The following is a 27,473-nucleotide window of genomic DNA, read 5'->3' on the forward strand; positions in this document are numbered from 1 at the left end:
AAATCTGTCCTCCGTACCACAACCCCGCAGACTTTGGTAAGTCAAAACAAATATCTCTCTCAAATCTGTCCCTCATACCACAACCCTACAAACTTTGGTAAGTGTCATCATCCAGGATGTTTCTCTTTCTCTCGTCTGTCTGTCCCTCGTTTAACAATCCCAGAGATTTTGGTAAGTAATACAGGATGTCTGTCTCAAGTCTGTCTGTCCTCCGCACCACAGCCCTGGAGACTTTGGTAAGTGTCATCATACAGGATGTGTATCTCAAGTCTGTCTGTCCTCCGCACCACAGCCCTGGAGACTTTGGTAAGTGTCATCATACAGGATGTGTATCTCAAGTCTGTCTGTCCTGCGTACCAAAGCATACAGTAATACTGTACCCCGCAGACTTGGGTAAATTTTGTCATAAAGGATGTCTCTCTCAAATCTGTCTCTCGTACCACAGCCCTGGAGACTTTGGTAAGTGTCATCATACAGGATGTCTCTCTCAAGTCTGTCCTCAATATCACAACCCCGGAGACCTTGATGTTACAGAATGTCTCTTTCAAATTTAGAACTGTTCATTCTTCCCAAATTTTAAGTATTGTCACACTAAAAGTTTGAAGTTGGAGCTGAATGGATTAAGACAAAATACTGTAATTGTCCTCAAATCAGTCCCCTCTCCTATTACCAGAGTTTAATACATTTGTATATCTGATGCTACATTTTATCAAAACAATCTATTTCAGTATTTCAAGAATCATAATACACTTTCCCCCATGATTTTGATCAAAATTATTTAGATTCTGAGAGAGCTTATTGTTTATGACTTTTAATGACAGTAATTTCTGGCAGAGTTTACAGTTTATGTTTATTGATGACAGTGATGGAGATTGCTGCAGGAGAATGTGGAAATGACAAGGTTGTGCAGCTTATCATGTCTGTCAAAAACGGGAAGTGTGAGGAGCTGGCACTCCAGGACAAAGTTAAAGCCATAAAGGAAGGTCTAGAGGAGGGTTCAGAGGTCAAGGCCATCAGTAATGGTGTATCAAATGGTATGGCAACAAAGCATGCTGATGACGACGAGTCGTATATGAATAACCTTGATGAGAAACATAAACTGATGAAATGTAACGGACATACAAACGGACATGTAACAAATGTGGCAGTCAACAAACTACAGAACGGTGATACAAAGAGATTCCCTTCACAGGTGGGTGATGTTAGGGCCTGGTCACTGGTCAGCTCACATACACAGTCAAAATATAAAAGTAATACATTTACCTTCACAGGTGGGTAATGTCAGGGCCTGGTCACTGGTCAGCTCACATACACAGTCAAAATATAAAAGTAATACATTTACCTTCACAGGTGGGTGATGTCAGGGCCTGGTCACTGGTCAGCTCGCATGTACAGTCAAATATAAAAGTTATACTTCTAATTACCAACACAATATAGAACTTAATTAAAAACAGCCAGATTCCTGCCAGAATGTCTACATGGAGACTGAAACTGGCTGGAATCAGTAACTAAGCTGCCTGTAATGTGTACATTATTTCACAGCATTAATCCTTATCTTACCATTTTCTTCTGTCTTTTAAGTAAAAAACAAAACATTTCCACTTCAGGCTAATCACCCTTAACTGTCTAAAACGAACATTTAAAACATTTAAGACATTTAAGTTCACTTATTGGAATCGAGAGTAGAATGGCTGTGTATAACCTTATATGTTGACAATTATAACATGATGATGTCTGGTTTAAATAGATTTATAAACAAAAGACTCAAACGCAGACTGAATTCATAGGGCTAAGGGGCTCTAACAGCTGTGGTGTTTAATTCTCTCTAGTAGATGACCTGGCCAACATAAAATTTATAAGATATACACTAAAAACCTAATGTAAGCTATCGTGAATGCTATGGTAGCTGAAGACAGTGAATAGCTGTTCCTGTTGGCCAAGTCATGTAACTGAATGGAGTCAACTTATTATAATAGATAAACAAATTCTTGGGGGGGGGGGACTTACAAATTACTAATGATGTAAAAGGCCCAAATTGAAGATGTACCACAGCTAAAATACCCCCAAGAATAGAATAAGTGTGATGATGAATTAGCACACCTACAGTACCTCTCATAATTCAATTAGCACAATCATAATATAACAGCACAATCATAATATAACGGAATGCTTTTAATGCAAAAGCTTCTTTAAGAAAACAACTAAACTATTTATGTTTACAGCTGGCTTTCAAATTGGTCACTAACTGTATGTTATCAGTAACCACATAACCAAGTTCAGATAGCTGTGATAGCTAGTCTATTAGAGCGCCACTTAACCTCAGGTGAAGATTCACCGTGCATGGTTTGGAGCTCCCTACCCGTGTTTGTTTGTGTTTCTTGGGAAGCAGAGAAATAGGTTGATCTGTGCTGCGGTGGTTGTGATGTTTGGCAAGACACTTTACCCTAATTGCTCTGGATGTAAGTTGACAGGCCTCCCATATGTTGTTTAATGAGGTAGTCACAAACTACTACAAGGAGACTCCACGTCAAAATTACCCTGGCTGTTCCAAGGGGGATTAACCCAGGAAACAAACAAAAGAAACTGCATAACTTGTAATGATATTTCTCAACACTTAAACACTATTGTATGTATTGTAGGATGGTGATGGCAAGGAAATTCTGACGTTTGCGACCAGCAGTTTTACACAATTCCGAATCCTCTTTATCAGGACGTTTATGTCGATAATGAGAGATACAGTGAGTACAGATAGAACTTATAATAATACTTAATTACAGATATGAAAATAATCGTAGTAATAATGTTAATTTGCTACTTCACACTTATTCTATCAGAGAAGCAAACATTTCTCAGATGTTCTACATATTCTACAGGCTTCAGGTAAAGTAAGTAAAATACTATTTTCAAAAATAAGTACTAATGTTAAACTTGTATCAACAAAAAAACATTGATTGAAATTCAGAAATATTTCCTGTGTATATCCAATAAAATTTAGAAGTTGCCTGACTACACTCCTCTCTGATACCGCTGTTTTATATTTTATTTTTCTTTAGACGCTGACAAGACTACGACTTATATCACACTTGAGTGTAGGAATCATGATTGGCTTGCTGTACCTGGGGATCGGTAACGAGGCCAGTAAAGTGCTAAATAATGCCAGCTTCCTGTTCTTTTGTCTCCTGTTCGTCATGTTCGCTGCCCTGATGCCCACAGTCATGACTTGTAAGTATTCCCTAATACCCAGCCTTTACTGTAACTAACCTGGCCTGTTGACAATATTTTTACACCCCAAACTTAGTAAATTACACCACTGTTAATATTTTGGTGAACATTGATCGAAGTTAAAGGTCAGAGGTCACATGTTTCAATGGGATATTCTGTGTACAGCCTTCAATGTACAGTAAAGCAAGTATTAGTATTCTAAAAAGTATTGTGGTACTGTGTGTAAAAATATGTATGTCTTAACAGTGTCAAATCACATTCTGTTGCAATATTTGTGTTGTAATAATATTGTCTATTAAATGAGATGATTGTGACATCTAATCTGTGTTTCAGTTCCACTGGAGATGGCAGTGTTTGTGAGGGAACACCTGAACTACTGGTACAGCGTTAAGGCCTACTATCTGGCTAAAACAATGGCAGACATGCCGTTCCAGGTAAGGTCAACAGGATATGTGATCTATTAATAACAGATAAGGTCTACAGGAAGTGTGATCTATAAATAACAGGTAAGGTCTACAGGAAATGTGATCTATTAATGACAGGTAAGGTCTACAGGAAATGTGATCAATTAATGACAGGTAAGGTCTACAGGAAATGTGATCTATTTATAACAGGTAAGGTCTACAGGAAATGTGATCTATTAATAACAGGTAAGTCAACAGGAAATGTGATCTATTAATAACAGGTTAGGTCTACAGGAAGTGTGATCTATTAATAACAGGTTAGGTCTACAGGAAATGTGATCTATTAATAACAGGTTAGGTCTACAGGAAGTGTGATCTATTAATAACAGGTAAGGTCAGCAGGAAATGTGATCTATAAATAACAGGTAAGGTCAACAGGAAATGTGATATATTAATGACAGGTAAGGTCAACAGGAAATGTCATCTATTAATGACAGGTAAGGTCAACAGGAAATGTGATCTATTAATAACAGGTAAGTCAACAGGAAATGTGATCTATTAATAACAGGTAAGGTCTACAGGAAATGTGATATATTAATGACAGGTAAGGTCAACAGGAAATGTCATCTATTAATAACAGGTAAGTCAACAGGAAATGTGATCTATTAATAACAGGTAAGGTCTACAGGAAATGTGATATATTAATAACAGGTAAGGTCTACAGGAAATCAATCAATCAATATTCTTTTATTCCTCTTTTAAAGAGAGTACAAATACAATGTAGTAAATACTATTTACAAATACGTTTGTAGATGTTCATTATTCATTTCCGTTTATAACATACATTTTCTTTCATTATTGGAAATATATTTTCGAAGCCATGTACAAGAATGACGCGCAATCATTCTGAAATGAGTTACAATGCTCATCATTATCAAATACACAGTCTTTGATTTTGCCTTTGAACATAGTCTGTACAAGAATTTCATTTTCCATGTTACTAACAGCTAGATATGGAGGTATACCATATTCATTTAAAATTTTGTCTTTGAACACATCTCTCAGGGCGTAGGTAACCTTACAGGAAGTCAGGTAATGTCTGATTATATCCGATCGGAGTTCACCACATTGATCACAATGTTCTGAAACTGTTGTGTGTAAGGGAACACATGTTAACATCTTACATATATACATTTTCACATTCGGTTTAATTTTAGAATTGTCTAGAAGTGGATACGGTCTGTACGACGTGTTGTGTACATACTGAAATCGTTTAAAATCACTGTCGGAGTTCATTCTCTGTCGTAGTAATTTTTCTTCTTTCACGTCTGTAGCGTTTTTAACTATACGTTTCCATGTCCATTTGTTAGGAAAATGGTGTTTGTCTATATACTCGGTCAAGTACTGTGTTAATCCATATGTATCAAGTATGTTAAGGATATCGGGTATGAACCCGCCTTGTATTCTTTCTTGATCAAAATTACGGAATAGTCTCCGGATGAATATTTCTTTTGATATTGTATTCGGATTAGAGCTGGCCAGGAATTGCAGGAAATACAGTTTACGTTTATCAATTTCTGATGTGATTCTTCGTAGGCCTAACATAGATTCACACATGTCCGATCTTGTTGACGGTCGAAGATTTAGAATCAGTTTCACAGCGTAGTGCTGGAACACTAATAGCTTCTGTATATCACCTTTTGACATGTTTGTCCATGTCTCACATCCATAGAGTACAGCCGGTAGTACCACTGTTCGGTATAATTTCACTATGTTTAATGGGTTGCTATGTAGGCAATCCGTGCCCATTCTTGTAATCGCGTTAATCATGTTACGTCCTTTTGTACATGCTTTGGTGATGGCGTCAGTGTTTCTCAGGTTCGCCGATAATACCACGCCTAAATGCACTTCAGTGATTTCCTTTTTGACGACTGTGTTTCCGATATTCCAGTTCCGGTCCGTAATACTCCGGCCAAAGCACAAAATCGCACATTTATTACTGTTGAAGTTAAAGTTCCATCGCTTCGCGTAGTTATCCGATATGGTAATCAACATCTGTAGTGCACTGGGAGATGTGGCTATCAGTGCAATATCATCCGCAAGGCACGGATTACCACATTTCACGGAGAGAATACGAGCTCCAGCTCTGGAATTTTCTAATTTGTTCAGCAAGTCATCAATGTGGACTAAGTACATAAACGTGGAGATAACTCCTCCCTGCCTCACTGAACGTGTGACGGGGAATGCTTTTGACGTCATGTTATTTGTCATGATAGCACTTGTGATGTCACGATATGAATTCCTAATTATGTTAAATATATTTCCGGTCACACCCAGACTGTAGAGTTTTCGAAATAATCCCTCGTGCTGAACCGTGTCAAATGCTTTATATGTATCAAGGAAACACACATACACTTTGCTGTTACTTTCCAGGTTATCGTGTATACATTCAGTTAAGTTAAACGATGCCGTCATACAACTATGGCCCTTGCGAAAGCCTTGTTGCTGACGATTTGGGAATGATATATTTTCTAATTCGCTCCACTTGGTTATTCGCCGATGTATAATATTCTCTAGTAATTTATTCAACGTTGGTAGCAATGATATAGGCCGATAGTTGTTAGGGTCTTTTTTGGATTTGCGACTTCCTTTATGAATCGGTATTATTAGACCCTTTTTCCATGTCTTTGGAATAACACTCGTAATTCTGATACGATTAAACAGATACACCAAGGAGTCTATCAGTTGCTTTCCGCCATATCGAATGTGTTCATTCCGTATGCCATCCACACCCGCAGCCTTATTAAGGCTGAGGGAGCGAATTGCTCGGTTAACTTCCTCAAATGTGAATGGGTTATCTAGTTCATCCACAGTGATGGGAGGAAAATCTGTGTCATTATTTTCTGCCGTAGATGACGTGTCCGAGTATAATTCGACGTATAACTCGGCGAAAAGGTCAGCAATTCCTTTCGGGTCGCGTTTCGTAGTACCTCGGAATGCTAATTCATTGCATGCTGTTGCTGGTTTATTAGTCCTTTTCCTAACTATTCGCCAAAACAACTTTTGGTCGATTTCGGCTGCTTCGTCTAGCTCCCTATGGATCACGTCCAAGTATTCGTTTTGTGCTGTATCATGAAAATTTCTGAATGCCCTCTTCGCGGCTTTATATTCTTTATAGGAATCGTGCTCCATTCCGCGCGGCCGGCCTTTATTCATCCATTCCATTCGCTTGATCATTGCGATTTTGTGTAGTTTTGACAAGTCTTTACTCCAAAACGGTTTTAAATAATGCTTGAAGCGACGTTTCGGTACGGTTTCCTCTGCTGCTAACGTCATACACAATGCAATCTGTTCATATAACGAGTCAGTTTCCAACTGTGCCCCGGTGTCTGGCGTAATGATTTTACACAATCTGTCACTTAACTGAAGCTGATATTGTACAAGATCTTCAATTGTAGTTTTATCCCATGCTGTATATTTGACGTTCGATCTAGGTTTGGCCTGATCAATGATTGCAACATCTATCTGGTAATCCATGTGACAGATTACGGGAAGGTGATCGGAGGCGATTTCTGTTTCGTTATTTTCGAGCACGACACAGCTCACGATCTTTTCAGAAGATGATCTTTCAATCAAAACGTAGTCTAATACTGTTTCGAAAGGACGAAATGTGTACGATACGTCACCTTCACGCCTGTGGTTGCATACGTGCAAGTTTATATTCCCAATCAAATTTCTCGTCAGGTCCGCCTTTTGTTTCGCAGCATGATACGTATGATTTTCGTAAATTCGTGCATTAAAGTCGCCGGCTATTAAAATTTTACCGTACTCACTGTAATATGTACATAAATCTTCTAGTCTTTGTAGCGTGTCTCTGTAAGCTGTGACATCTCCGTCGCTTTGCATATATACTCCAAATATATACAGTGTGTCAGTCTGTGTAATTACTTTCAGGCCAACAATCCGTTCGTCTCGGACCCCGCTTACTTGTCCCACATTGTATCGAAGGGTTTTCTTCACCAGAATTCCCACACCACCTTCCTTTCCAGTTCGCGGAAATTCTATGAATTCGCGCAAGTTGAAAATCGGAAAATATTCACTATTTACCGATTTAAATACATCTAAAGCATCATTAGCAAGTTTATGTTCTGTTACGACACATACATCACAGTTCGTCTGATTCAACAGATTCCCCAGTATTCGGGACGACGAAAATAACCCTCTTACATTCCATGTCATCAGAGACAGCACCATAATACTCAGGAATATTGTGTAAATACTGTTTGTGTGGGTCATTAAAATTGGTTGTTATGTTGCTCGTCTCTGTCACCGTGGTTCCACCAGTGGTCGTCCTCACGTCTTCCGCTGTGATATGCCTCATCCGCATGGGTCTTACTATTTTTGTACCAGGGTAGGTTGTTCCTAGATTCACTGTAGTACCTATTAATGTCATCACGATCGCTATACCAGTCACTATCTTCATGTTCATTTGCGAAGTCCGATTCGCGCGAAGTTTGAACATTTCGCCTTTGTCTATCAGATCGGTTATATGTTCGTCCCTTTGAGCGTCCCATTCCGCTGGACTGAGCCACGTTCGACAATGAACACCTTTTGGCCAGAAGTTATTGTTCGTTACATCGTTAGAGAACGTCTGAGGTACATTTAGTTTCGCGGTTACTCTTCCACTTTTACTTCTGAATAACAGTAGCTGAGTCACTGTCACACCTCGCGAGGTTATGTATTTTGTAATTCCACTTTCGGTTGACTCCTCACCAATTCCCCTAAGATGAAACCTTGCCACTCGTTTACGCGTAACTCCAACAAAAACATCCTTTTGTTGTTGCGAGGTTACCGTAGATTTTTCCGAAAAATTTGTTGGTCGCGGGTTTCGGGGCACACCTGTATTTCCGGTACGTATGCTTCCTTTGGAGGTGCTACTATCTTGGAGAACGCGTTTCGACGGGGCTGACGAGTTATCACAAGATTGACCGGCACTGTCACTCGTCGAGGTAAGTATAGTGTCTACGTTACCGTTAGGCGTATTCGGTATAGGCGATGACGTCTGATCACACTCGCTCCGTACCTGTCTAGGTGAGGTACCCGTTACCGATTCATTCATAATAGAACCGTTAGGATTTACTTGGACTGTCGGCGTACGCGAGGGGCTCACAGTGGGGTTTGACTGCTCTCGGTAATTATCGGACATTATTGGCGTTATGGAATTATGTTCCAACAACATTTTGCTGATCGCGTGTTGCAGCTCATATACCATGTTGGACAGTTTCTTATTTTCCTCCGTCATGTGTTTCATCTCTTGTAATAGACGTGCGTCTTTATTTTCTTTTCCTCTCATGTATTGTTCAAGATTACTCATACGTTCATGTATAGAATGTACAGCACTACTAAGTTCGGGGTTGACTGTGGGTGTTCTATTACCATTATTTGGAGAGGTGACAGTACTTGCTCGTGGGCTTGATGGTTGTGGTGAGTTCAGGGGGGTACCATCAAAGAGTCTAGTAAGTCTAGCATTCCCCTGTGGAGCCTTAGCGCTAACGCCCTTACTGAATACACTATCTATCTCACTGTCATCACCATTAATGAACGATTGTAGTATGAAACAGTCTTTTGCGTATTTTACACAACTAGTGGCACTCTGACTAGATTTCCTTGTGATAAGTCTGCCTTGTGGACACTTGTCAATGGAGCCCGCCCTGCTCAACAGTATGGTTCTGTACCAGGTAATAGTGCCCTCGGAGTGGCCGAGTTCGAGTAGTTTCTGAACGTAATCATCGTGGTTTAAACCAAATAATGCATTGTCAAGTATCTCTATAAACTGCTGATTAGGTATTGGACTCAAACTTTGTGACGATTTCTGGGTAGGAGTGGGACTACCTTGAGTAGACATGTTATTGCTGTCTGTTAACGTACCTTGAGTAGAGTTCAGCTCATCTCCGTTTCGTTGCCTTTGGTTCAAATGATCACTTGCAGAGTCATTATTCTGCTTTGTACTTTCACAATCCGAATTAGCATAGTATCTGGCACAGTTCTGTGATAGATCAGTCAATGAATAGTCACTATTTTCACCAGAATCGGTCGAACTTTGGGATCAACATTCTTGTACGTGTACACCTTCCGCCATCTTGTCTTATTAATAACAGGTAAGTCAACAGGAAATGTGATATATTAATAACAGGTAAGGTCAACAGGAAATGTGATCTATTAATAACAGGTAAGTCAACAGGAAATGTGATATATTAATAACAGGTAAGGTCAACAGGAAATGTGATCTATTAATAACAGGTAAGGTCAACAGGAAATGTGATCTATTAATAACAGGTTTACACAGCTGTTGTGCTGATTGGTTTTGTGATGTTAGTATTATTATTGTAGAATATCTATCTCACAATTAACTTAGTTATAAAAGTGAACTAACAATGTCGATAGTCTTGTATACAATGGTTCCTGTGTTTGGAATTTGACAGGTTGATTGACCTTGAATCCAGATATCGAAGATTAAACCAGGTCAGGACGGGTATTGTTAGGGATTTTTAGACACGAGACAGATGTGTTGGACATGTGACTAGTGTTGTTAGGGTGTGTTAGAAAGTTTGTCGTTTTCCTTTGTAAATCTTTTGATTCCTCTACAGATAATGTTCCTACTTATGTATAGTACAATAATTATTTTTATTCATTTACAGATAATTTTCCCGCTTGTGTACGGTAGTATAGTGTACTGGATGACATCACAACCAAATGATTTCACGCGGTTTGTGATGTTCCTGACATTAGCCACACAAACTTCCCTTGTCGCCCAGTCTCTTGGCCTACTTATTGGAGCGGCAACATCTTTACAGGTGAGTTTTTTACACAGATGATTCTGGTAAAGTGAAAACCTGTCTACACCACAATCTTTTATAGGCAGGCTAGGGTATAAGGTTTGAAACCTCCAGTAACTGGTAATATATAAGGTTTGAGATCTCCATAAATAAAATACATAATAAATTATGTTCATGTAACGTAGTGAGAATGACCATCTAGATTTTAATTAGATTGAATAAACAGTAACAACACATTTCTCACAGATTTTGCTCACTGCACAGATATATGTAATGCTCTTAAAATAGATTGCTGGCACAGTCTGCGAATATGTGTACAATTAGTTGTATGACAGAGTATTTTGCCGGCATCCCTCCTCAAACAATTGCTCACAAGGCATAGTTGTTCTCTTATGCTAATTTGTAATTGAGTATATCATTTTCTCTTCAAAAAGACATGGTTGTGTATGACAGGATGCATATGGCATAAAATGAGACAAGGTTTTGTGTAACTTATAAACGTTTGTATGTTATGTTTCATGTTGATATCTCCGTTATGTAATACAGGTCGCCGTATTCCTGGGACCGGTGACAGCTATACCTATCCTCCTATTTAGTGGTTTCTTTGTCAACTTTGAAACCATACCAGCCTACCTACAATGGTTGTCTTATGTATCCTATATAAGGTAAGTGATCTGTCGTTTGTATCCCATATATGGTAACAACCTGACCTATGTATCCCATATATGGTAAATAAACTGACCTATATATCCCATATATGGTAACAACCTGACCTATATATCCCATATATGGTAAATAAACTGACCTTTGTATACCATATATGGTAACAACCTGACCTATATATCCCATATATGGTAAATAAACTGACCTTTGTATCCCATATATGGTAGATAAGCTGACCTATACATCCCATATATGGTAATAACCTGACCTATATATCCCATATATGTAAATAAACTGACCTTTGTATCCCATATATGTAAATAAACTGACCTGTGTTTCCCATATATGTAAATAAACTGACCTGTGTTTCCCATGTATGATGAATAAGCTGACCTATGTATCCCATATATGGTAAATTAGTTGAACTGTGTTTCCCATATATGGTGAATAAGCTGACCTATGTATCCCATATATGACAATAAATCCGTCCATTGTGTTCCATATATAACCCATATATGACAAGTTAGCCAGGTGAAAAATGCTGTCATTTCATCCTCATTATCTCGTCATTATGACACCATGTTATGATTCTATGTGTTGATGGACACTTCCTTGGCCATGCTGTGATACCTGATCAGTCATCAGAGTATCAGTGTAACCTCCGGTGATGATCTGAAGTGAACATACAATCTGGGGAGGTTTGTTTTTTCTCATATAAGCAAATTAGATTGATTGTGTTGTTAGGCAAGACACCTAGCCCCAATTGTTCTGTTTGGAATATGACATATGTTGTCCCACTCGTTTAGTCAGGAAGTCACCAGCTACCAAAATGAGATTTTTTCTCAAAAGGAACCTGGCTGTTTACAAACAAATCCTCAGACACAATTCCTTCTATATTACATGTACCTTGACATAGACCATAATTCATGTCCATCAGAGGGACCAAACTTTACCTTTAATTTTCTTTTCTTGCCTTCTGCAGATTTTCCTTTGAGGGAGTGCTACAGGCTATTTATGGTAACGACCGGGAGTCGCTGGACTGTGATAAAGAACGATGCATGTTCAACATGCCAGAACAAATCCTCAAGGAAATGGATGTAGAGGGAGCCAAGTTCTACGTCGATTTCATTGTGCTGTGTGTGTTCTTCGTCATCCTCCGAGTTGGTTGCTATTTTGTTCTGAGGTGGAGAGTCAAAGCTCAGAGATAAAGGCTGTAATGTTTGGATGGAAACCTGCAAGGTTTATCAAACAAAAATATATAAAGAAACACTTTCTTTTTCTACAAATTTCATGAGATTAAAGTGTGTTTTATACTTGTGTAAGGAAATTATTGTGTAAGGAAATTATTGACAAACTTCACAGAATTTTAAGAGAAGTCTATTCTTGCCTTCATAGTCTGGTTTGAGTGCAAGATTTATTTAATGCAAGGGAGTGCAATGATACTATGTCCAAAGTTGGCTTATAGAGTTTCTACTATGTCTTCAACATGGATTATTTAATTGTAACCATGTCTACCGCTGGGTTTAGTGATCACCCAATCAGCAGCTCTGTTTTATAAAGTTTTAAAGCTGTATAATTGTAACAGATTTAGACTATATTAAGGCGTAGAGAATTGTTGCCATGACAGTTTTCTCAAATTTATTTTGTTTCATATATAGGAATATTGAAGAAACAACACCATATATGGCTGGGGTCGATATATACACTGTCATCCATAAAAACTATTCCAAAGCTCTTGACTTGAAGAAATATTTTAAGTGCATCAGAAACTCCCAACTTTGCAACTTCTTGAAGATTATAAACTTGTTGGTGACAATGAAATTTTTTATGAAAAAATAGCCCACCCACCTTGATAAAGTTTCGTGGATGGTCAAGCTTTTAGGGAGGGACCTATTTTTCAAGATGTTCAAAAAATGCATAACAGATGTTTTCTAAAAGATATACCATAATATAACACTGAATGAATTATCCCTTCAAAAACTCGTGTTATAATCAACATGCTCTCAATTTAACAAAATTTCCAAAAAGACAGTTTTGCAAAAATGTTGCATTTTGAGGATTTTTAGATCATCAATAACCAATCAAGTACATTGTACATGTATTGATAAACTATGAAAGCATTATGATAAGTTGTCAGAAAACATACTTTTCAAATTATCATAATATTTACTGAATTCCAAAATATTGTCTGCAATGTGTTTAGGAACTGATGGATGTCAGTGTAGTTAGTAGCCTGGACTGGCTACACTTGTCCCTACCACTCAAGGTCGTTTATACCTTGTGACCAGTGTAAATATACATCTTGGTTTCATTTTCAATAAGTGCCTGCCTTCTATTGTATCCTAACACTATTTCTGGTCGATTGGACCACATATTGTCTGGAAAAGACGAGAGTTTGGTCTAAACATTACATAAAACTAAATACAGTGGGACCAAGCACGATCTACACAGGGCTCTTCTCTACGGGGGTCAGCTAACACTATTTCCTTCTAAAACTATGAAGACTTATTTCAAATTTATGTTTAGTTACTTAGTTTTTTCTCATGTTTAGATATCATGTTAAAAAATATTCATCTCCGACTTACATTTCAATATTGAATTAATGATATTCAGACTTGCAATGTAATATCAAGTTATAAAGATTTTCATATTTACATTGTAATACTGAGTTTTAAAGATTTAGACATACATTTGTTATATTGAGTTATAATGGTTTTCATAGACATACATTATAATATTGAGTTTAACGATAGTCACCTCCAGATTGACATTGTAATATTGACATATAAGATTATTCCTTCTTCAGCATTAAAATAATTTTTCTTGTACATAAATGATATGCAGGTTTGTTTAAGTAGAATGTGTTTGTGACTGACATGATTGTTGTAGAGATGGTAGTACACAGTAACAGTAATGTTAGGGGTACAGACATGACTCACTGTAGGATGTTATTATACTGACATGTAATTATACAATAAGTGCTGTTTACAAGATTCTTCACCTGGTAATATAAACTAAACATGGAGATATATTTTACAGATGTATCTGTGTGCTGCGGAAATCCAGGGTCATATCAGAATTATAGCTATTAGAAATTTGAGAATTTAAAAACAAAATATCAAACAAAGGTAGGATTGGTTTATAATGGTTGAATTTTACAGTACTATATGCCAATGTTGCTGTCAAATGTGAATATAAAGCATCAAAATAAAGATGAATGTTTTGACTGGGGAAGAACTCTAAACAGAAAAAGTAAGGGTTTTCTACAGCTTCATCTTTTACACCAAAGAGAGAGAAAAGTGGAACTCTTCTTTGTAACTATCATAAAACTACAGTGGTACTCTTTACCTTAATACAAACAGTGCTCATACTTGTGATAAGGCAGTGATCTGTTGCCATGGAAATCATTGTTTTTTTTGTAAATTACCCAGTTAATTTATATTTGATTTTTTGAATGATTCATATTTCTCTGTATATATATAGTTAAATACTTGTCACATAAAAATAACAGACGTCTTCAACAACTGTCACATACATGTGGTTTTGTTATCAAAGGCTGTTTTTTTCAATGATTGAAATTTGTGATGTGTTAAAAAAAACTTTGATGCAAAGAGGATTTTGTTTTTCAGAAAACATAGATGGACTAAAATATTATCATTTCATATTAATTGTAATTACATATATCTGTTTTTAGCAATTTTGTTCTATCCTTGAAAATGACAACATTTACATTGCTTTCATTTCTATCCAAAGTCAGTGGTATATGGAATAAGCTGTATTGAAATTTATTTTTTTAACTCATTTGTGCCATTGTCACATTGTTGTACTATTATCGTTTTTAATTAATCAGTAAACATCTTGACTATATATGTTTAAATTTCTCATGCTGCATTAAAATAACAGAAAACGTTCGGAAACTGGAAATTAAAGAATTTTTTCACGTTTTCATGCAACATTTTATGATAAAAACTTTACACAATATATTAAATGATATGTTTGTTGCCAAATTGTATAAAAGTAATTATTTCTAGTTGATGGTAAACCTCAATGATTGTTATCATTTCAGTGTGTACAGGACGGGCCCCAGCTTAATAAAAATACAATTTTCTACAGGAAAGTATTACAGAATTGAAGAAAGTTACTTAGGGCTATTCCAGAGTTATCCATTTTGATGGGTGGTGGGGTTGAATCCCGATTTTTCTGGTATGGATATCCCATACACTAAATATGTTTTGATATTAAATAGGTTGTGGGGTCTCATAAAAAATGTGGATAAAAAATGCCTCGCACCCCTCCCACACAGATAATTTTGGAACAGCCCTTAACTATGATTTATTTTTCTCAAATCCAAAAATGCTTTCTTATAGAAAATTTTAAATTCTTGAATTTACTGTAATGAAGGAATGTTGATGAAACGGAGGCGTTGAGTAAAAATGGTGAGAGTGTGTGTTTTCTATATTAAATATTTCCTGTTGTTCCTATCTGCACATTGTTAGAGTACTTTACTCATTGTTTAATACTTTAGATGTTGTTTTATTTCGCTGTGTAGATAGGGGTTGGAATAAGTGAAGCAAAATATACCTGATGAATGAAAAATATTGTGAAATACTGGGAATAAATATATCATTCTATATATAACGTTTTGCAAGCTTCATGTGATCGATATGCAAATATCAATTCCTGATTTAGTTATTTCAATTTTGATAACAATTATCTATGAACATGGTTATCGTTAAGGATTTAGATTGTAGTAAAATATCAAAGATTATTTCAACTTTTCGTTCTACAAAGAACATTTTAATACTATTGTACCTGCCCCATCATTGCACCTCCACCCTTTTTGACACAGGGGTGAAATACCCCTGAGTCATTACAGGTAAAGGGAATGTCTGAGCTAATTGAAGCATATAAAGTTTCTTACCTCACTGATAACCAATATAATCTTTAGTCTTAACCAAAGACTCTGGATTGTTCTCGCTACATAAAGGTATATAAATGAGAAGGAAAAGTAATTTTTTCCACTCATAGAAACTTTTTCTTGCACAATTAATATATCAAGCACACCCTTTATGTGTTTTTGTAAGTGTACATTGCATTTATTAGGTCGAATAAGATATGTAAAATTTGAAGTACATTATGTACCTGTAACCAGAAATCAAAGTCCGGATATAGACCTAATTTTATGAAATAGCCTCAATATATTTCTGGTTAATTATTTGGTATTCACTAGAATTTTGTTGTGAACATCTGTTGCTATAACTTTTAATGTTTTGTAAAGTTAAGATTTGTTATCATTAGAGGATGTTAAGTTTTGAAGTGGAAGATTTATAATCAGATCTTTAATCTAGTGCTAAGGCAGTGTGGCTAAGGTTTAAATATTTTATTGTTTCAGGTGTCAAAATTTTTAAAACATGTCCATTCCATAGTGTCGATCCTCCAGCAGTTGTGCAGTTACAAATGTACTGGTGAAGTATGATGGTCTATCATGGTTATAAATGAGATTTTCTATTATGTTCTCTAACAAAGGATGTTTTTATTGACGTATGTTATGTACCACAGAACCTTATACAGGTTATTGTCAGTCCTGTACTGTAAATGTCTTTTACAAATGTATTTTGTGAAATTTGTTCACCAGGGCAGGACCTTTGTTCATATTTATGAACTTGTACTTGTGCTCAAATGCATACATATTGTGCTCAGACTCAAATACTTTTGGTGATAAATCTGATAAGTCAATTACTGTAAACATGGAAATTTACGGGAAATATACGCTTATTATGCGGAGTCATTTCGATCGTGAAAATTTCCCCCATGCATATTATTTGGATATCAGTTTGTGTAATCTCGGAACTGCAAATGGGTGGATCGATTGTGAAAATTTCCCCCATGCGTATAATTTACATACCAAAATCCTGAAACTCCACATAATGAAACCACAATTACAGTAATATATTTCAATGATTTTAAGGAATATTGGAAAGACTTTCAAGCAAGATATCATTTTTGACATTTAGGTTTTCCTTTTAATCTTCTGTTTCCTGATTTAAGTGAGATAACTAGAGTTATAGCACAGTTTTCATGTTCGAGCATAAGAATGATATCATGAGTATGGTCCCTTGTCTTTTGACCGATGAGATTTGTTATATAACAGGGTTTTATTACAGAGGATTGTCCATTATAGGTTATCAACAGTGATATATATTATGAATGAGTGATATTCATGTTGTCTCTTTGAGTCTTCATCGTATTGTTGAAATATAGTCTTGGATTTGTCGGGGGGGGGGGGGGGGGGAGGGGGGGGGTTGTTATGTAGAAACTAATTGTTAATTTAATTTCAGTGTTGACTTTATAATTTTTGTTAAAACTTTTCCAGGATATTAATTACAATATTTTACTTACATCTCGTTTGCTTAAATTCAGCTAAAATTACATTTACATGCCTTGGTTTGATCATCACTATGAGAAAACAATATTTATGTAATTGTCTCCCTTAGGTAATTGTCTCCCTTTGGTAACATTTTCTCCCTTCAGTATCTACTGTATCTGTATCTACACTAGTTAAAATATATAGAGGATATCTAACAGTGTCTTCAGTAATACCAAACATATTTCACGAGTGGGGCTAATATTTTGATATTTTTCACGAGTGCGCAGCACGAGTGAAAAATATCAAAATATTAGCCGCACAAGTGAAATATATTTGGTTTTACTGCAGACACTGTTAGATATTCTGTTTATTACATTTTTAATCAACGAAAACCCTACCCTGTATGCTAACTAGAACTACAGTGATAATTTGTAAACAAAAAAAGTAGTTTCCCCTGTCCAGGTGCTGACATATATGTTGGGCTTTCTGATTGGTCAATTATTTTGGTATTTTCTAATCATTAATTTGATTGGTCAAATCAGCAAAAGTGATATTTTTCACTAGTGAAAAATATGATATTCTTCACTAGTGAAAAATATCACTTTTATAGAATGAATAATTTTTGATATTTCACTGGTAAAAATGTAATAAAAATATATTCTCTTTAGCACTTAACAAGGAACTTCTGATATACAGTTAGAAGTATATTCATGATTAAGTTAAGGTAAACTTCTTTGGTTGTTTCTTTGTACTCAAATTAAGGTTGCCCTGGGGTATATCACTAGACCTATTTTTGCATGTGTTAATGTCTCCTAAGTCTTTACAAACTGAGCAGTATTTTCTAGTCACATCTTTCCACATGATTTAGTGGTCTAAATTTTATTAAGAGTCAAGGGAGATAATTATGTTCTTGTGTTCCACAGCAACTACAAACAATGCAACTCTACATATAATACGTTGCTGGTCTTCCTTTATCTGACCACTGCCTTCCTTAGTACCGCCAGGCCCATGTTACCTAGAGGCTAATACACAGGGAGTTTAGAACTCCAGGGGTCATTTAATTATACTGCTTCTGCTTAACCTTGGTTGGAACAGTCCTGATAACATGTAACTATCCATGTCTTAGATAATAAGACATAGAATTCTCATCAAAATGTACTTATTCTGTAGCTTTCTGTCATATAAAGCATAATTGTAAAAGGAGAGGGAAAATGCAATGACCAGGCCGTGTCTTGAACCCGGGACCTCTGACCTCTAGTCAGATGCTGTAACAATTTGAGCTACCTGGCCACCACTGGCATTCAGACCAGTCCAGTTCCGCTACATGAAAAACTTACAATTATAGTCTGCAATTTAGATTCAGACAGGCAAAGCTGGACAAATCGACCTGCAGCAGTCTAATTAAATGATCATCATTATACACAATATTCATAACATAATGTATAATGATTGGTATTTTAATCAGATAGCAATCTGCAGATTCCAAAAATACCTTGTGCCAGCCTCCCCTCAGATCTACAGTTGCCGTTCCTTCAAGTTCAATCTTTTTCGACCAGTTATGCAGAAGCACATTTTTACGAAAATATGTGTTCATAGAAAATCAAAAGTACATATATATTCACAAATAGATAAATGTGGAAATTCATTCAGGAAGCATTTTGTGGTGAAGCAGATTGTGTGGCATTATTGATATTGTACTCAATTATTTACTTTAAGATATTTCATATGTCATATCAAAATTACTCGTTTACCTTTTTAAAAATTTTCCTGTAGATAATATACCAGTAATTTAAATCATGAAACTTCCAAATCAGAAAATGGGAAAAATATCTTGGGATAGAAATGAGGACTATTATTTGTTGCAATGTGAAGTTACAAAATTTAATATGTCAAGCCTTTGTAATCTATGAACTTCCTGAAATCGAATATATTTTTACATAACTGGAAAAATCAAACTTGTGGGCTTGTCAGTCTTACAATCACTGTGGGTTTGTCTTATGGACAAATGTGATTATGAATATAAACTCTCTGATGTGTAATTTATTCCCTATTGTTTTATTGTGAAGACATTAGTTTATTCACCATTTAAATAAGTGCAATTTGATAGAGAAGTAGTTTTTTGTATAACTGTGTACATAGTTTTTTGAACATAATTAGTGACCCCAAATCTTGGTTCGTGTTATCCGACTAAAATGACTTGTTCTTTTATCATTAACTTCTGTATACTGAAAACACATCAAGCTAGTTATTACAGATGGAAAAGTACATTTAGTAGGTACTTGTTAACTCTGAGTTGGTACTCCTGTACAGGTACTTGTGAACAATAAACAAGTGGTACAACCAAAAAATTCAATGCAATGCCCCAATATTAATGTTCAATGTAAAAAGGTCATTTTGGTCTATGTTCACATTAAGTTGAAGTCTTTCAGAAAATGATTTTATTTCTTAAAAATTTTGTTGTGTGCGAGTGATATTAAAACTGAGGAATCACAGAGGAAAATTGTGGTGTAATATTTACACTTTGATCAATAAAGAATGATACTGGAGCAGATTTATTTATTGTTTTAATTTCTACGTGTCCACCAATTCAATACCGTGAAGGATACCAACCTGCCATCACACAGAGCGATATACCATCATTCACATATAAAAGTTTTTAAGTTGGAATTTCAAATATCATTAGACAATCATATCAATTAAGTCTACTCCAGAAGTTATTGACCAATCAAATCACACGAGACTAAACAAAATATATATACCAAGGAATATATACAAATTGGTATGCAAGTTGATAGGAAAGGTGAGGGTGTGTGGTAATATGTACAGTGTATATATACATGCATAATGTTTGAATATTTAACACGGCACGACAGGAAATTCAAATCTTACCTTCAGATCAACAACACAGTACATATGATACATTGTGGTAATAGGTATCACATAGTAACAAAAATGGCAAAGGAAGACAATTTATTCATGAGTCATAAAGATGTCTTCCTTCATCATTTGTGTTACTATGTTGTATATAAAATGCATGTTAAATTTTCTAGAAAATATGTATTTATACAATATCAAAGATGAAGATAACAGATAGCTGAAGATATATAATGTTGGTTATTCCACTTACAAACTAAACATGTTTGAGAAGCCACTAATCTTTGTGTAGACATCACAGACAAAATGATCTCTTATGTCTGCTTCCCAGCTAATATAACAAGGGCAGTTTAACTTGTTCTGAAGGGTTGGTATTCCATACATAACTTTGCCAACTAAGGTGAATCTAATTTTTTTACTCGACTCAGCTCTTGCACATTATCAGAAAAATTCTCTTTGATTACTGGTTGTCATCACAAAGAGCAGCTAAAATATGTAGCTTTACGATATTAGTGTTGTATGCGTTTTATCTTGACTATATGGAAGATGAGCTATAAGTAAAGCCATTTATTCTCTGAGGCTTGAATATTTCAGTATGTATAAACGTCCTATGGACCGGTCTGTGTAGATGTGGTTGTCTCCTTGGCAAAGACTCCCCTGATTAGTCTGGATGGCATGTGACGGGCCTCCCATATGATGTTCAGTGAGGTAGCTACCAGCTACTACAAGGAGATCCCAACTCCAAATGACCATGGCTGTTCATAGGGTGATAAACTCATCAAACAAACTACATGAAAATTCCAAGTTGGCAGGTTTTGTATGACCTTTAATGTCATTTGTTGAAAGAAAAAGCCTCACAAGATACACTTTCTTTTCAGTTTATTCCACAACACACATAGTTATTTATTCCACACCAGTACGTATAATGGTTCATCAGCAGTCTTGGTCTACATATTCAATATGGCTAATGTAAATGATATAAAAAATTCATGTTTACAGATGCGAAACATCTAGAGTATTAAAAGTGTTTGCAAGTTTCCACCAGAGATTAATAATTATTTTGTTTTGAAATGTACCATATTTCTGATACTTTTTAAATATGCTAGTTTGGCATTGACATTTCTGTTGGCATGGATTTTATGGAGATTGTGATATATATATATAACCTGTCAGTATTTGAATGTATATATTTATACAAAAAAAATGATAAAATTAACAATAAAACTACTACACTTCATCATGTATTATATTATATATGTAAACAATTGGACTAGGTTTCACACAAAAAAAAGGAAATGATAAATGAATGTGTTAAAGGCAGCACTTTGGTGTTGGAATAGGCCAGCAGTAACGGCCTGGATGTTTCCTATATGCTGGGATGGTAGTAAAGGTCAGGAGGGCAGTAAAGGTCAGGAGGGCAGTATAGGTCAGGATGGCAGTATAGGCTGGGATGACAGTATAGGTCAGGAGGGCAGTTTTGGCCAGGATGGCAGTATAGGCCGTAATGGCAGTATAGGTCAGGAGGGCAGTATAGGCCAAGATGGTAGTATAGGCCAAGATGACAGTATAGGTCAGGATGACAGTATAGGCCTGGATGACAGTATAGGCCAGGATGACAGTATAGGCCTGGATGTTTCCTATATGCTGGGATGGTAGTATTGGTCAGGAGGACAGTATAGGCCAGGAGGGCAGTATAGGCCGGGATGGCAGTATAGGCCGGGATGGCAGTATAGGCCAGGAGGGCAGTATAGGCCGGGATGGCAGTATAGGTCAGGAGGGCAGTATAGGCCAGGAGGGCAGTATAGGCCGGGATGGCAGTATAGGTCAGGAGGGCAGTATAGGCCGGGATGGCAGTATAGGTCAGGAGGGCAGTATAGGCCGGGATGGCAGTATAGGCCAGGATGACAGTATAGGCCGGGATGGCAGTATAGGCCAGGATGACAGTATAGGCCAGGATGGCAGTATAGGCTAGGATGGAAGCATTTTGGAACATTATTATGATGTAATATATAGGAATACAGCACAAGAGTTCAATAAAAACTTGTAAAGCAGAGTTCCTACAGATTACTGGCCCTAAATAAGAATGCCATACAGAAAAAAAGACATTTTCCATTAATATGTCAGATAATGTATAATGTCATGCTTCTTGTATGATTTCAGCTTTGATTATTACACATTGACTTGTGACTTGTCAGTTTGAGACTTAACATGCAGTTTCCCATGAACTGTCACAATATTTAAATAAGGAGTCATTCTTTTAATCGGGAATCTTCCTAATATTCCTGTCTCTATGTCATTAACTATGTAAATCAATGAATCAACTGATCAAGGGCTTTCCACAGCAAGGATTTGAGACATTTAAAAACCGATAGTAACTTCAGGGCTTTTCAAGGTCACAAAAAAATCCAACAACTTTGCTGTGCATCCTGTACAGCATCAAATTACATCTACAGGAAGTATGGCTGAGATTCATCATAACTATCAGTGTTTATCATAAATTTTATGAAAATATTTTGTATAATTTTGTAGAAAGTTTCACTCAAATAATATTATATGCACATTTGTGTCGTGAAGGTTCACACATCTACGTGTTTAACTAAGTGGTGTGTATTTATTCTGTCACGCAAAAAAAAAACCACCAGTATAATATACTATATAGAATGCCGATTCTACCACTAAGGCCTCCCTCTCCATGTCCTGTCTTTGAGACATTATCCTGTCTCCTACCAGCCCCCACTAAAAATTGTAACAGTGACCTTGACCCAAAACCCCTGAAACTTGAACCTGATCTGTAGCAACTCATAATGAAGTTACATACCAACTCTCATCAACATACCTTAAACCATGGCTGAGAAATTTTGGAAAACTGAGTGGATGGACTGACAGACACACTGATGGATGGGAAAAAACCTATAGTCCCTGCGGTTTCACCGGTAGGGGACTAATAAGAATTTTGTCATAAATAAGCTCGGAGAGTATATAAAGGGATCAAAAATACTTCAAATATTGTACCAAATACAATACTGCTTAATAATTAATTAGAATGATAATTGGGTCATACATTGTTATGTACACGGAATATCCACACACACATATATTTAAGTTTACAGTTATCTTGGTTAAATATTACCCACTCACAATATACAGCTACTCCATCTCACGTACCTATTGGAATGTACACAGTATTAAACTAGATACATCTCACAATATCTATGTCTCTAAGGCAACATGGAAACCCCACTGTGGGCCAGAAACCTCAGGAAATATACACGCTACCAAGTCAATCTAAAGGACAAGTAAACCCTAAATTTCACTTACCCGGTATATTTGCCCCAAAAATCTCAACAACTTTCTCAGGCCCCATATTCATGAAACCATGAAGCCAGAAATCTGCTCAACCCAGCTTTCTTCATAGGTATTTAAAACATGAAATAGCCGTTTAAAAGAAAACCCTAAATTTTATGAAATAATATCTCAATTAAAGTCTTTCTGAAATTCCTTCAAATTATTGAAAAATATTAATTCAGATATCAGATCTTCAAACATATTTGCCCAAAATGTGTATTTTACACGAGTATGGTTTCAGTAATATGGGCCCATTGTTAGGTACACTGTTAGACAACCATCGTTTTATTTTTGGTGTTAATGTCATGTATATTTTCTGAAGTATTTCCATGTACAGCGATTGGTATTCATAATTAGGACATGCCTATTTGCTTGCAGCCTTCTCCATGAATTTGGCCAGTTTGACGTCCCGCGTCGACAGACCTCCCACGTCATGAGTACTGAGCGTCACTTGGACCTGTAACATATAAACGTAGTTTGTCCCTCATACGTGTATAGAAATCATCACCTCAGGTAAAAATGAACCCTCAAAATCCAAGATGTCTGCCTGACTGCCATTTTTTTGGTAAATCAGTCTCAAAATCTAGAGAATTAGATAAACTCACATGTGAAATATTAGACAGACCATTCCTGTTCATCTCAAGTTCTCTCTAGCTGAGCAGTATGTTACAGTTAGCATTTACTAGGGTTAATATCTCCCCCTCTATGGAAGAATTTGTAATCAAGTTTACAGGGGTTATGGCAAAGCTTTTACAAGTAATGATAAATTAAATTGCTTAGTACTTACATGGGTGCCAATTAAACAGATAGCATGATAAATTACATTTAAATCACTGCCTCTGCTAGAGGTAGTCTTAGGCTCAAAGGATCGGGCAAAAGAGAAGTTCTCTCTAGCCAAACAGTATACAGTGGCTTTACTCCAACAATATTAAGAGGATTACACAGCAAAAAACATATCACAATCACCTTGTCAGTTGGCGCCAGAACAAAAAAATAGCCACAGCCCTGTAGCTTGCTGAAGTAACTGTGGCTGGTATTTACCAGGGTAGTAACTAGTAACCGTGGCTGGTATTTACCAGGGTAGTAACTGTGGCTGGTATTTACCAGGGTAGTAACTAGTTACCGTGGCTGGTATTTACCAGGGTAGTAACTGTGGCTGGTATTTACCAGGGTAGTAACCGTGGCTGGTATTTACCAGGGTAGTAACTGTGGCTGGTATTTACCAGGGTAGTAACCGTGGCTGGTATTTACCAGGGTAGTAACCGTGGCTGGTATTTACCAGGGTAGTAACCGTGGCTGGTATTTACCAGGGTAGTAACCGTGGCTGGTATTTACCAGGGTAGTAACCGTGGCTGGTATTTACCAGGGTTGTAACCGATGCTGGTATTTACTAGGGTTGTAACCATGGCTGGTATTTACCAGGGTAGTAACCGTGGCTGGTATTTACCAGGGTAGTAACCGTGGCTGGTATTTACCAGGGTAGTAACCGTGGCTGGTATTTACCAGGGTAGTAACCGTGGCTGGTATTTACCAGGGTAGTAACCGTGGCTGGTATTTACCAGGGTAGTAACCATGGCTGGTATTTACCAGGGTTGTAACCGTGGCTGGTATTTACCAGGGATGTAACCGTGGCTGGCATTTATCAGGGTAGTAACTGCGGCTGATATTTACCAGGGTAGTATCCGTGGCTGGTATTTACCAGGGTAGTAACCATGGCTGGTATTTACCAGGGTTGTGACCGTGGCTGGTTTTTACCAGGGTAGTAACCATGGCTGGTATTACCAGGGTAGTAACCATGGCTGGTATTACCAGGGTAGTAACCGTGGCTGGTATTTACCAGGGTAGTATCCGTGGCTGGTATTTACCAGGGTATTAACCATTGCTGGTATTTACCAGGGTAGTAACCATTGCTGGTATTTACCAGGGTTGTAACCGTGGCTGATATTTACCAGGGTAGTAACCGTGGCTGGTATTTACCAGGGTAGTAACCATGGCTGGTATTTACCAGGGTTACACATACAATAGTGGGTACTATATCATTGTGACACAGCAAACAACTGTGTACTCACCTTATTGTAGACGTTGAACCACTCTGGATGGTGATCCATCTTATCAGCTAGCAGTGCTACTCTGGTCATAAACCCAAATGCCTAGCAATGTTAAAAAAAAACAAAGTTTATGTAAAGATAATAAACATACTATATTATAGAGAAAGTTGATACAAGTCCTACATCATACCTTGTAGTTCATACTTAAGTAAAATTATGACCGATATATGGGATGTGTTTTTAATTTCGACAGTGAAAAATCAAGGATTGTACACACTACTGAATCCAACAATATGGGAATGAAATTATTTTTTTTAAACACAAAACATTTTATTGCCTGGACCTCTATAGGTTGGAAGGCTGCCAAGGCTGTGTGAGGCCCTGGGGTCATATATAAATCATATCCTCACACAGCAGGGCTCATTGTCACATGTGCACATCAATCAGACATGTGGGTGAACACATGTTTTAAAGAAATCTTACTTTTCACTCATATCATTGTTTTACATGTACACATATCATAAAACTAAATTGTTATATGCATTCAAAACATAAGCCACATATTTATATAATCTTTCATTTTATGTCAGGTTTTATAAAACATGTCTTTGAATGTTTGTTTAATCAAATTAATTAAAACTTCAAGACAAGTTTCTGAAATTCTGAAATTCAAAATCATTTTCTTTAAAACTAGGCCAAAGGTCAGTCAAGGTCAACAGCTCTGCATATAAAGTACCAATGGAAAGGTCTTGTAATAAGGAATACATGTCAAATGTCAAATATGCTATACAATACAATATACTGTGACCTGGCCAAGGTTATAGTTTTTGATAAAAGGCCAAAGGTCACTGTCAAGTTCAGCAGGTCCACAAACATAACTAAAATTCTTGTTTATACCCTAAGAACTTCTGTATAAACATTCTTGAGGATAAGGGTTACATGTACCTCATTGAAATCTTTAAATAGATACTCCTTATAGATGGCATCTCTCCCTTCTACCAGGCTCCAGCCAGCAACTTTCAGGGGAGATAACAAGTCCTGTCTTTCTGCGTCCGACAACTTTGCACGTTTAGCATCTGAGGCCTGAAAATATTTGAAAAATGCATTTGTTTATCTTGGCGATTCTTTGGGATTGCCAACCAAAAAAACGCTGGTGGGTTTTCTTTTATGTTGCATGCAATATTGTAAAACTAGGTGGAAATGGGGAACTTAAGCTGCTGGATTTTCACAAAAAAAGTTACCAGATACAATCATTTCTATAGTCCCTAGTGAGAGAAGAAGGCAACACTAACCAGATACAGACGCCGGTGATTGGAGTTGGACTGTATATACAACGTAGACAATGAACTGAACTGGTTATATGATCTGGTAATTAACATCCCTAGATAAAATCCAGGATTCACAAGTGCCTGCTACCGAGTTATCCGACCTTCCCACCTGCCTATAATTGGTAATAGTTCGCGGTGATACAGCAATAACAACATAAAGCACATAGTCTTACCATTTTAGCGAAATATCTCGAGGTAATTGCAGTACAGCGATAGAACGTTGGTCGAGTAAAAACTGTACAAACACCAATCATTTATGTGATAAAAATCGATTATCACCCTAAAGCACCTTGCCGGTTTTATAGAGACTAAATAACAAACCAAAACCGGATTTTATCAATATTCGGATACCATAAAAATGATAAATGAAGATACTTACATATAAC

General features: G+C 36.7%; 2 protein-coding genes and 1 long non-coding RNA gene across 4 annotated transcripts in view; 2 read left to right on the plus strand and 1 right to left on the minus strand.

The window, feature by feature from the left end:
- The window catches only part of LOC117340990 (ATP-binding cassette sub-family G member 4-like), a 145,558-nt gene extending 128,696 nt beyond the window's left edge, over window positions 1-16,862 (plus strand). For both annotated transcript variants that reach the window (XM_033902786.1, XM_033902787.1), the window contains exons 7-13: window positions 864-1,192; window positions 2,640-2,738; window positions 3,054-3,222; window positions 3,556-3,656; window positions 10,325-10,480; window positions 11,009-11,127; window positions 12,108-16,862. In XM_033902786.1, the coding sequence (XP_033758677.1) occupies window positions 864-1,192; window positions 2,640-2,738; window positions 3,054-3,222; window positions 3,556-3,656; window positions 10,325-10,480; window positions 11,009-11,127; window positions 12,108-12,333 (1,199 nt within the window). In that variant the 3' untranslated portion in view covers window positions 12,334-16,862. The remainder of the gene's footprint in view (window positions 1-863; window positions 1,193-2,639; window positions 2,739-3,053; window positions 3,223-3,555; window positions 3,657-10,324; window positions 10,481-11,008; window positions 11,128-12,107) is intronic.
- Window positions 16,863-21,655: 4,793 nt separating this feature from the next.
- Window positions 21,656-22,989, plus strand: LOC117340994. The gene is made up of 2 exons (XR_004535529.1): window positions 21,656-21,756; window positions 21,883-22,989. It is a non-coding gene; the product is annotated as an uncharacterized LOC117340994 (long non-coding RNA).
- LOC117340993 (pterin-4-alpha-carbinolamine dehydratase-like) lies at window positions 22,265-27,396 on the minus strand. Its single transcript, XM_033902790.1, has 4 exons — window positions 27,261-27,396; window positions 26,705-26,842; window positions 25,781-25,861; window positions 22,265-24,168 (listed from the first exon to the last, which is right to left on the minus strand). Exons 1-4 carry the CDS (start codon window positions 27,339-27,341, stop codon window positions 24,076-24,078), a joined length of 393 nt encoding a protein of 130 aa, XP_033758681.1. The 5' UTR covers window positions 27,342-27,396; the 3' UTR covers window positions 22,265-24,075.
- Window positions 27,397-27,473: the final 77 nt, after the last annotated feature.

Source organism: Pecten maximus, chromosome 13 (genome assembly GCF_902652985.1).
Source record: "Pecten maximus chromosome 13, xPecMax1.1, whole genome shotgun sequence".
NCBI classification, from domain to species: Eukaryota; Metazoa; Mollusca; class Bivalvia; order Pectinida; family Pectinidae; genus Pecten; species Pecten maximus.

Bases quoted from the DNA above. Each gene is read 5' to 3' on its own strand.
- LOC117340993 (XM_033902790.1), bottom strand. From the start codon at position 27,341: ATGATTGGTGTTTGTACAGTTTTTACTCGACCAACGTTCTATCGCTGT. The intron at 26,843-27,260 runs GTAAGACTATGT...AAATATTTTCAG, and splicing joins CGAGATATTTCGCTAAAATG to GCCTCAGATGCTAAACGTGC. The intron at 24,169-25,780 runs GTGAGTACACAG...TATATGTTACAG, and splicing joins GGTTCAACGTCTACAATAAG to GTCCAAGTGACGCTCAGTAC.